Raw genomic sequence first — 12,260 nt, forward strand, 5'->3', positions numbered from 1 at the left:
GGAGAAGCTGATATCACATCTTATTACAGTCCAGCAGTGATATAAGAGGAGGGGCTGATATCACATCTTATTACAGTCCAGCAGTGATATAAGAGGAGGGGCTAATATCACATCTTATTACAGTCCAGCAGTGATATAAGAGGAGGAGCTGATATCACATCTTATTACAGTCCAGCAGTGATATAAGAGGAGGGGCTAATATCACATCTTATTACAGTCCAGCAGTGATATAAGAGGAGGAGCTGATATCACATCTTATTACAGTCCAGCAGTGATATAAGAGGAGGAGCTGATATCATCACATCTTATTACAGTCCAGCAGTGATATAAGAGGAGGAGCTGATATCACATCTTATTACAGTCCAGCAGTGATATAAGAGGAGGAGCTGATATCATCACATCTTATTACAGTCCAGCAGTGATATAAGAGGAGGAGCTGATATCATCACATCTTATTACAGTCCAGCAGTGATATAAGAGGAGGAGCTGATATCACATCTTATTACAGTCCAGCAGTGATATAAGAGGAGGAGCTGATATCACATCTTATTACACTCCAGCAGTGATATAAGAGGAGGGGCTGATATCACATCTTATTACAGTCCAGCAGTGATATAAGAGGAGGGGCTGATATCACATCTTATTACAGTCCAGCAGTGATATAAGAGGAGGAGCTGATATCACATCTTATTACAGTCCAGCAGTGATATAAGAGGAGGAGCTGATATCACATCTTATTACAGTCCAGCAGTGATATAAGGGGAGGAGCTGATATCACATCTTATTACAGTCCAGCAGTGATATAAGAGGAGGGGCTGATATCACATCTTATTACAGTCCAGCAGTGATATAAGAGGAGGAGCTGATATCACATCTTATTACAGTCCAGCAGTGATATAAGAGGAGGAGCTGATATCACATCTTATTACAGTCCAGCAGTGATATAAGAGGAGGGGCTGATATCACATCTTATTACAGTCCAGCAGTGATATAAGAGGGGTGTTGCTATGGCTTGCACCCTGATCACATGACGGGGGGCACATATATAGTAAGAAGGGGCTGGAGTGACCCTTTAGTCTCTATGCGGCTCTGCACCTATCGTCTATGAGTGGCTCTCGCTGCACGTAGCGCTCCCCGCAGGCCATCCTGTAATAACATCCCAATAAATTCCCTGTATACATCACCGGCGACAGTCACACGTTACTTAAAGTTCAGCCTCATCAATAGCGGCCAATTATATGAGGGGGAGGGGGCGCAGCCGGAATCTGCACTAAATGAACGCTCATCCCTCATCCCGGCTCCTGGAGCAGCAATCACTGGCACCGGCCCCATCATTTATTACCTAACTCCAGCTCTGTACATCCAGAGCCTGCTGCTTCATGAACACAACGCTAGAGAAGCGCAGTGAAGACTGACACAATAAAGAAGATGGAGCAGAGCGGATGTCAGACAGTCACAAGGACAGAGTGACAGACCCAAAGGGTCCAATAGGGAGAGTAATCACTTCCAGCATAACATATGGAGAGCGCTGATGATGTCACCTCCTGTATAACTTATATGGAGGGTGCTGATGATGTCACCTCCTGTATAACTTATATGGAGAGCGCTGATGATGTCACCTCCTGTATAACTTATATGGAGAGCGCTGATGATGTCACCTCCTGTATAACTTATATGGAGGGCGCTGATGATGTCACCTCCTGTATAACTTATATGGAGAGCGCTGATGATGTCACCTCCTGTATAACTTATATGGAGAGCGCTGATGATGTCACCTCCTGTATAACTTATATGGAGAGCGCTGATGATGTCACCTCCTGAATAACTTCTATAGAGGGCTGTGATGTCACCTCCTGTATAACTTATATGGAGGGCGCTGATGATGTCACCTCCTGTATAACTTATATGGAGAGCGCTGATGATGTCACCTCCTGTATAACTTATATGGAGAGCGCTGATGATGTCACCTCCTGTATAACTTATATGGAGGGCGCTGATGATGTCACCTCCTGTATAACTTATATGGAGGGCGCTGATGATGTCACCTCCTGTATAACTTATATGGAGGGCGCTGATGATGTCACCTCCTGTATAACTTATATGGAGGGCGCTGATGATGTCACCTCCTGTATAACTTATATGGAGGGCGCTGATGATGTCACCTCCTGTATAACTTATATGGAGGGCGCTGATGATGTCACCTCCTGTATAACTTATATGGAGAGCGCTGATGATGTCACCTCCTGTATAACTTATATGGAGGGCGCTGATGATGTCACCTCCTGTATAACTTATATGGAGGGCGCTGATGATGTCACCTCCTGTATAACTTATATGGAGGGCGCTGATGATGTCACCTCCTGTATAACTTATATGGAGGGCGCTGATGATGTCACCTCCTGTATAACTTATATGGAGGGCGCTGATGATGTCACCTCCTGTATAACTTCTATAGAGGGCTGTGATGTCACTTACAGGAAGTGACATCACGGCCCTCTATATAACTATAAGAAGGTCCTTCTACTCAGCACTTATTACCCGCAGCTGCCCCACAGTCTGCGCTCCTTACCCGCAGCTGCCCCACAGTCTGCGCTCCTTACCCGCAGCTGCCCCACAGTCTGCGCTCCTTACCCGCAGCTGCCCCACAGTCTGCGCTCCTTACCCGCAGCTGCCCCACAGTCTGCGCTCCTTACCCATAGCTCCCTCCAGTCTGCGCTCCGGGGATCGCGACAGGACCGGGCAAGTACATTTGCCCCAATCTGTCACACTGTAACCAGGGACACAAGGCAGGGAAGGGCTACAGGACACCAGGCAGAATGGAAGGGGCACGAGGTGATTTTTGGTCTCTCTTGGCCCGGCTCTTAGGGGACCGGATGACTGCACAGATGGGGACATGTATTGTAAGATTTGTATAACAACCTCCTCTCAGTAAGATGGGTCGTGGTTGGGTCTAACACTATAACAAGGACCCCAAACAAGCACTTCCGTCTCCTGAACCCTCTGGAGGAGATGTGACAGGACCAGAACCACTGCGACAGAGCAAACTACCAGAACCACAGGAAATGTCTGACCACTGGCACCACAAACATATGGAAATGGACCAAATATTATGTTCTGTTTTACCATTGTATCAAATACTTATTTCATGGAATAAAATACTAATTTGATATATAAAGCGGAGTGTATGTATGTGTGTGTATGTATGTGTATATATGCATGTATGTATGTATGTATGTATGTATGTGTATATATGCATGTATGTATGTATATGTGTGTACCACCAGATTTTGCACAGCCGCTCTCTGTAACTCTGGGAACATCAGACTCGGGGTTTGAGCCAAAATTGTCACCCCACACTTTCCAAAATCCACTTATTACCCCCCATATACAGGAGCCATTGTCTGCTGCTGCAGTTGGAAGCTGAGCCGTGATTGGCTGCTGTTCTGCCATGGGTCATGAAGATGAGCTCTGAGCTGTGATTGGTTACTATAGGCAATGAGTATAAGACACTTATGTGTGAGGTAAGATGGAGAGGGATACAGAGATGGGGGAAGATTTATCAGAAGTGTCTGAGGTAAAACTGTTCTAGTTTCCCATGGAAACCAATCAGAGCTCAGCTGTCATTTTATAAACAGCTGTAGGAAAATGAAACTTGGGCTCTGATTGGTTGCCATGGGCAACTAGAGCAGTTCTGCCCTCAGACACCTCTGTCAGAGACAGAGACAGTCAGACAGTCTGAGACAGACAAAGAAAACCGGAGACAGAGATGGTCAGAGACAGACCGACACAGACTGTCACTAACAGAGACGGTCACAGAGACAGTCAGAGAGAGAAAAACAAAGAGAGAGGTACATATAAAATACTATTTGATAGCCCATGTTATTGCTATTTTGTTATAGCTAAGAGCAGTTATTTACTATCCTGGAAACTTTTATTTCTGTCTGAGTTGTCACCGGCCTAGATGTCCCTTACATGTAGCGTGCTGTGTATGTAGTGTATGTATGTAGTGTGCTGTGTATGTAGTATGTTGTGTATGTGTATGTAGTGTGTATGTAGTATGTTGTGTATGTGTATGTAGTGTGTATGTAGTATGTTGTGTATGTGTATGTAGTGTGTATGTAGTATGTTGTGTATGTAGTGTGTTGTGTATGTAGTATGTAGTGTGTATGTAGTGTGTATGTAGTGTGTATGTAGTGTGTATGTAGTATGTTGTGTATGTAGTGTGTATGTAGTATGTTGTGTATGTAGTGTGTATGTAGTATGTTGTGTATGTAGTGTGTATGTAGTGTGTATGTAGTGTGTATGTAGTGTGTATGTAGTATGTTGTGTATGTAGTATGTTGTGTATGTAGTATGTAGTGTGTATGTAGTATGTTGTGTATGTGTATGTAGTGTGTATGTAGTATGTTGTGTATGTAGTGTGTTGTGTAGCGCGCTGTGTGTATGTAGCGCGCTGTGTGTATGTAGCGCCCTGTGTGTATGTAGCGTGCTGTGTATATGTAGCGTGCTGTGTATATGTAGTGTGCTGTGTATATGTAGTGTGCTGTGTATATGTAGCGTGCTGTGTATGTAGTGTATGTATGTAGTATGTGTATGTAGTGTGCTGTATATGTAGTGTGCTGTGTATGTATGTAGTATGTGTATGTAGTGAGTGTATGTATGTAGTATGCTGTATTTTGTGCGTGTGCTGCGCCTCCTGTGCCGCGGTCTGTCTCCCCAGTAATCGCATTACCCCCTCCTCCTCCTTCTTCCCGCGTGTAGGGGGGGGGGGGGCTGACGCTAATTGAATTTCTCCGTCACAGGCCGAGGCCTCTCCCCTCCGGAGCGGCTGCTCTTATTGTTTCTGGGCGGCCGCTCTGACACATTTATTTGATCTGTCACGGAGCGGCCTCTAACCCCGCGCACAGGCACCGGCCTCATCCCCCAAACACGATTATACACAAATAACACAATCCGGGGCCATAATGACAGCGGGCAAGAGGGGGCGACACAAGCCCACACCAGGGGTATCCAAGCCTCTCCTGTGCGATACAGCACACTGTATCCAAGCCTCTCCTGTGCGATACAGCTCACTGTATCCAAGCCTCTCCTGTGCGATACAGCACACTGTATCCAAGCCTCTCCTGTGCGATACAGCTCACTGTATCCAAGCCTCTCCTGTGCGATACAGCACTGTATCCAAGCCTCTTCTGTGCGATACAGCACTGTATCCAAGCCTCTCTTGTGCGATACAGCTCACTGTATCCAAGCCTCTCCTGTGCGATACAGCTCACTGTATACAAGCCTCTCCTGTGCGATACAGCACACTGTATCCAAGCCTCTCCTGTGCGATACAGCTCACTGTATCCAAGCCTCTCCTGTGCGATACAGCACACTGTATCCAAGCCTCTCCTGTGCGATACAGCTCACTGTATCCAAGCCTCTCCTGTGCGATACAGCACTGTATCCAAGCCTCTTCTGTGCGATACAGCACTGTATCCAAGCCTCTCCTGTGCGATACAGCTCACTGTATCAAAGCCTCTCCTGTGCGATACAGCTCACTGTATCCAAGCCTTTCCTGTGCGATACAGCTCACTGTATCCAAGCCTCTCCTGTGCGATACAGCTCACTGTATCCAAGCCTCTCCTGTGCGATACAGCTCACTGTATCCAAGCCTCTCTTGTGCGATACAGCACACTGTATCCAAGCCTTTCCTGTGCGATACAGCTCACTGTATCCAAGCCTCTCCTGTGCGATACAGCTCACTGTATCCAAGCCTCTCCTGTGCGATACAGCACACTGTATCCAAACCTCTCCTGTGTGATACAGCACACTGTATCCAAGCCTCTCCTGTGTGATACAGCACACTGTATCCAAGCCTCTCCTGTGCGATACAGCTCACTGTATCCAAGCCTTTCTTGTGCGATACAGCTCACTGTATCCAAGCCTTTCCTGTGCGATACAGCTCACTGTATCCAAGCCTCTCCTGTGCGATACAGCTCACTGTATCCAAGCCTCTCTTGTGCGATACAGCACACTGTATCCAAGCCTTTCCTGTGCGATACAGCTCACTGTATCCAAGCCTCTCATGTGCGATACAGCTCACTGTATCCAAGCCTCTCCTGTGCGATACAGCACTGTATCCAAGCCTCTCCTGTGCGATACAGCACTGTATCCAAGCCTCTCCTGTGCGATACAGCACTGTATCAAAGCCTCTCCTGTGCGATACAGCTCACTGTATCCAAGCCTCTCTTGTGCGATACAGCACACTGTATCCAAGCCTTTTCTGTGCGATACAGCTCACTGTATCCAAGCCTCTCCTGTGCGATACAGCTCACTGTATCCAAGCCTCTCCTGTGCGATACAGCACACTGTATCCAAACCTCTCCTGTGTGATACAGCACACTGTATCCAAACCTCTCCTGTGTGATACAGCACACTGTATCCAAGCCTCTCCTGTGTGATACAGCACACTGTATCCAAGCCTCTCCTGTGCGATACAGCTCACTGTATCCAAGCCTCTCCTGTGCGATACAGCACACTGTATCCAAGCCTCTCCTGTGTGATACAGCACACTGTATCCAAGCCTCTCCTGTGCAATACAGCACACTGTATCCAAGCCTTTCCTGTGTGATACTGTCTCCTGAGCTCTGTATCTAATCCTACCCTGTGTGATACAGTGTAGACGACCGCAGCTAGAGTGTCAGCTTCTCGGCTTAGGCCTCCTGGTAGCAGGAAAGGAGGAAACATTTACATTGTGATGTGATTTATTCTCATTGTCCGGAGAATTGGGGGTCACATGACTACAGGATTGGGGGGGGGGGGGGCGGTCACATGACCACAGGATTGGGGGGGGGAGTCACATGACTATAGGATGGTGGTGGGGTCACATGACCACAGGATTGGGGGGGGGGGGTCTTGCATATCATCCTTTAGTTACTCCTGTGCCACAGTCTTGGAGTCCTGCATACGGTGCTGCGCTCTGTGTACGGCGCCCCCCTCAGGTTGTGTCCTCTGTGTACGGCGCCCCCCTCAGGTTGTGTCCTCTGTGTACGGCGCCCCCCTCAGGTTGTGTCCTCTGTGGTGAGCGGCTCCATGATGTCCAGCCTGCGGCTCTTGCTTCCCTGCTCCACGATCTCCAGGCGCAGTCTGGGGGTCTTTGTGTGCGGCCCCCCGCCATCCTCCTCCGCCTCTTTACCTCTCAGTAGGTGTTTATCGGAGTCGTCCAGGGTGATGCGCAGGGTGCAGCCGCGCGGGATCAGGTCTTGCTCATAAGCTGCCGCCAACTGATTCACCACCCGCCTGTCCACCTGCAGGGGGAGAGATAGAGAGGGGTCACTGTGACATCTGGACCCTCCGCTGCAAACTAAAGTTGACTCATCTCATGTAAAATATGACTCTTCTCTGCTCGATGTCAGGTGACCATAAAAGAGGGAATTCTAGAATTTCATTCTCTTCCTGAGGCGGAGGAGAGTTTAATGGTGTAGGAGTCACCCAGCTTTCCCAGGACACTGAGCAGCACATCCCTGGAGATCTCTCCACAGAGTGTCACCCAGCTTTCCCAGGACACTGAGCAGCACATCCCTGGAGATCTCTCCACAGAGCGTCACCCAGCTTTCCCAGGACACGGAGCAGCACATCCCTGGAGATCGCTCCACAGAGCGTCACCCAGCTTTCCCAGGACGCTGAGCAGCACATCCCTGGAGATCGCTCCACAGAGCGTCACCCAGCTTTCCCAGGTACCTCATGTTTGATGGAGCGGGCGCCATAGTGCACGTTGTATCCATCCGCCAGGACGTCCATCACCTCCCGGTCCCAGATCAGGGTGATGTCATGTCTCTGCTTAGCCTGAGAGGAGGAAACGGGATCCATCAGAGGAGGAAGACAAACACATCCCTGCTCCTGACTACTATCTCCATATCACCCCCCCCCCCCCACTGCTCCTGACTACTATATCTCCATATCACCCCCCCCCACTGCTCCTGACTACTATCTCCATATCACCCCCCCCCACTGCTCCTGACTACTATCTCCATATCACCCCCCCCCCACTGCTCCTGACTACTATCTCCATATCACCCCCCCCACTGCTCCTGACTACTATCTCCATATCACCCCCCCCACTGCTCCTGACTACTATCTCCATATCACCCCCCCCACTGCTCCTGACTACTATCTCCATATCACCCCCCCCACTGCTCCTGACTACTATCTCCATATCACCCCCCCCCCACTGCTCCTGACTACTATCTCCATATCACCCCCCCCCCCCACTGCTCCTGACTACCATCTCCATATCACCCCCCCACTGCTCCTGACTACTATCTCCATATCACCCCCCACTGCTCCTCACTACTATCTCCATATCACCCCCCTCCACTGCTCCTGACTACTATGTCTCCATATCATCCCCCCACTGCTCCTGACTACCATCTCCATATCACCCCCCACTGCTCCTGACTACTATGTCTCTATATCACTCCCACTGCTCCTGACTACTATGTCTCCATATCACCCCCCACTGCTCCTGACTACTATGTCTTCATATCACCCCCACTGCTCCTGACTACTATGTCTCCATATCACCCCCCACTGCTCCTGACTACTATCTCCATATCACCCCCCCCCCCACTGCTCCTGACTACTATCTCCATATCACCCCCCACTGCTCCTGACTACTATGTCTCCATATCACCCCCACTGCTCCTGACTACTATGTCTCCATATCACCCCCCACTGCTCCTGACTACTATGTCTTCATATCACCCCCACTGCTCCTGACTACTATGTCTCCATATCACCCCCCACTGCTCCTGACTACTATCTCCATATCACCCCCCCCCACTGCTCCTGACTACTATCTCCATATCACCCCCCCCCACTGCTCCTGACTACCATCTCCATATCACCCCCCCCACTGCTCCTGACTACTATGTCTTCATATCACCCCCACTGCTCCTGACTACTATGTCTTCATATCACCCCCCACTGCTCCTGACTACTATGTCTCCATATCACCCCCCACTGCTCCTGACTACTATCTCCATATCCTCCCCCACTGCTCCTGACTACTATCTCCATATCATCCCCCCACTGCTCCTGACTACTATCTCCATATCCTCCCCCACTGCTCCTGACTACTATCTCCATATCACCCCCCCCACTGCTCCTGACTACTATCTCCATATCACCCCCCCCACTGCTCCTGACTACTATCTCCATATCACCCCCCCCACTGCTCCTGACTACTATCTCCATATCACCCCCACTGCTCCTGACTACTATCTCCATATCACTCCCCACTGCTCCTGACTACAATGTCTCCATATCACCCCCACTGCTCCTGACTACTATCTCCATATCACCCCCACTGCTCCTGACTACTATGTCTCTATATCACCCCCACTGCTCCTGACTACTATGTCCATATCATCCCCCACTGCTCCTGACTACTATGTCCATATCACCCCACTGCTCCTGACTACTATGTCCATATCACCCCCCACTGCTCCTGACTACTATGTCTCTATATCCTCCCCCACTGCTCCTGACTACTATGTCTCCATATCACCCCCCACTGCTCCTGACTACTATGTCTCCATATCATCCCCCACTGCTCCTGACTACTATGTCTCCATATCATCCCCCACTGCTCCTGACTACTATGTCTCCATATCATCCCCCACTGCTCCTGACTACTATCTCCATATCACCCCCACTGCTCCTGACTACTATCTCCATATCACCCCCACTGCTCCTGACTACTATGTCCATATCACCCCCCACTGCTCCTGACTACTATCTCCATATCACCCCCACTGCTCCTGACTACTATCTCCATATCACTCCCCACTGCTCCTGACTACTATCTCCATATCACCCCCACTGCTCCTGACTACTATGTCTCTATATCACTCCCACTGCTCCTGACTACTATGTCCATATCACCCCCCCTGCTCCTGACTACTATGTCCATATCACCCCCCCTGCTCCTGACTACTATGTCTCCATATCACCCCCACTGCTCCTGACTACTATGTCTCCATATCACCCCCACTGCTCCTGACTACTATGTCTCCATATCACCCCCACTGCTCCTGACTACTATGTCTCCATATCACCCCCACTGCTCCTGACTACTATGTCCATATCACCCCCACTGCTCCTGACTACTATGTCTCTATATCACTCCCACTGCTCCTGACTACTATTTCCATATCACCCCCCCACTGCTCCTGACTACTATGTCTCCATATCACCCCCACTGCTCCTGACTACTATGTCCATATCACCCCCACTGCTCCTGACTACTATGTCCATATCACCCCCCACTGCTCCTGACTACTATGTCCATATCACCCCCCACTGCTCCTGACTACTATCTCCATATCACCCCCACTGCTCCTGACTACTATCTCCATATCACTCCCCACTGCTCCTGACTACTATCTCCATATCACCCCCACTGCTCCTGACTACTATGTCTCTATATCACTCCCACTGCTCCTGACTACTATGTCCATATCACCCCCCTGCTCCTGACTACTATGTCCATATCACCCCCCCCTGCTCCTGACTACTATGTCTCCATATCCTCCCCCACTGCTCCTGACTACTATCTCCATATCACCCCCACTGCTCCTGACTACTATGTCCATATCACCCCCCACTGCTCCTGACTACTATCTCCATATCACCCCCCACTGCTCCTGACTACTATGTCTCCATATCACCCCCACTGCTCCTGACTACTATGTCTCCATATCACCCCCACTGCTCCTGACTACTATGTCTCCATATCACCCCCACTGCTCCTGACTACTATGTCTCCATATCACCCCCACTGCTCCTGACTACTATGTCTCCATATCACTCCCACTGCTCCTGACTACTATCTCCATATCACCCCCCCACTGCTCCTGACTACTATGTCTCTATATCCTCCCCCACTGCTCCTGACTACTATGTCTCCATATCACCCCCCACTGCTCCTGACTACTATTTCTCCATATCATCCCCCACTGCTCCTGACTACTATGTCTCCATATCATCCCCCACTGCTCCTGACTACTATGTCTCCATATCATCCCCCACTGCTCCTGACTACTATCTCCATATCACCCCCCACTGCTCCTGACTACTATGTCTCCATATCCTCCCCCCCCCCCCACTGCTCCTGACTACTATGTCTCCATATCATCCCCCACTGCTCCTGACTACTATCTCCATATCACCCCCCCACTGCTCCTGACTACTATCTCCATATCACCCCCCACTGCTCCTGACTACTATGTCTCTATATCACCCCCACTGCTCCTGACTACTATGTCTCCATATCACCCCCCACTGCTCCTGACTACTATGTCTCCATATCACCCCCACTGCTCCTGACTACTATGTCTCCATATCACCCCCACTGCTCCTGACTACTATCTCCATATCACCCCCACTGCTCCTGACTACTATGTCTCCATATCCTCCCCCACTGCTCCTGACTACTATCTCCATATCACCCCCACTGCTCCTGACTACTATGTCCATATCACCCCCCACTGCTCCTGACTACTATGTCTCCATATCCTCCCCCACTGCTCCTGACTACTATCTCCATATCACCCCCACTGCTCCTGACTACTATGTCCATATCACCCCCCACTGCTCCTGACTACTATGTCTCTATATCACTCCCACTGCTCCTGACTACTATGTCCATATCACCCCCCACTACTCCTGACTACTATGTCTCCATATTACCCCCACTGCTCCTGACTACTATGTCTCCATATCACCCCCCCCCACTGCTCCTGACTACTATGTCCATATCACCCCCCCACTGCTCCTGACTACTATCTCCATATCACCCCCACTGCTCCTGACTACTATGTCTCCATATCATCCCCCACTGCTCCTGACTACTATGTCTCCATATCATCCCCCACTGCTCCTGACTACTATCTCCATATCACTCCCCACTGCTCCTGACTACTATCTCCATATCACCCCCACTGCTCCTGACTACTATCTCCATATCACCCCCACTGCTCCTGACTACTATCTCCATATCACCCCCACTGCTCCTGACTACTATGTCTCCATATCACCCCCCACTGCTCCTGACTACTATGTCTCTATATCACTCCCACTGCTCCTGACTACTATGTCTCCATATCACCCCCACTGCTCCTGACTACTATGTCTCTATATCACTCCCAATGCTCCTGACTACTATGTCCATATCACCCCCACTGGTCCTGACTACTATGTCTCCATATCACCCCCCAC

General features: G+C 49.8%; 1 protein-coding gene across 4 annotated transcripts in view; it reads right to left on the reverse strand.

Annotated features, from left to right (window-relative positions):
• Positions 1 to 6,748: 6,748 nt before the first annotated feature.
• Positions 6,749 to 12,260, reverse strand: part of CLPB (ClpB family mitochondrial disaggregase) — a 77,081-nt gene continuing 71,569 nt past the window's right edge. For 2 of the 4 annotated variants that reach the window (XM_072133778.1, XM_072133779.1), the window contains exons 15-16: positions 7,722 to 7,826; positions 6,751 to 7,288 (exon numbers count right to left, since the gene is read on the reverse strand). In XM_072133778.1, coding sequence (XP_071989879.1) covers positions 7,043 to 7,288; positions 7,722 to 7,826 — 351 coding nt within the window. In that variant the 3' untranslated portion in view covers positions 6,751 to 7,042. Of the gene's footprint in view, positions 7,289 to 7,721; positions 7,827 to 12,260 lie in introns of all 4 variants that reach the window. The other 2 variants (XM_072133777.1, XM_072133776.1) reach the window with 2 other exon arrangements.

This window comes from Engystomops pustulosus, chromosome 2 (assembly GCF_040894005.1).
Source record: "Engystomops pustulosus chromosome 2, aEngPut4.maternal, whole genome shotgun sequence".
Taxonomy (NCBI): domain Eukaryota; kingdom Metazoa; phylum Chordata; class Amphibia; order Anura; family Leptodactylidae; genus Engystomops; species Engystomops pustulosus.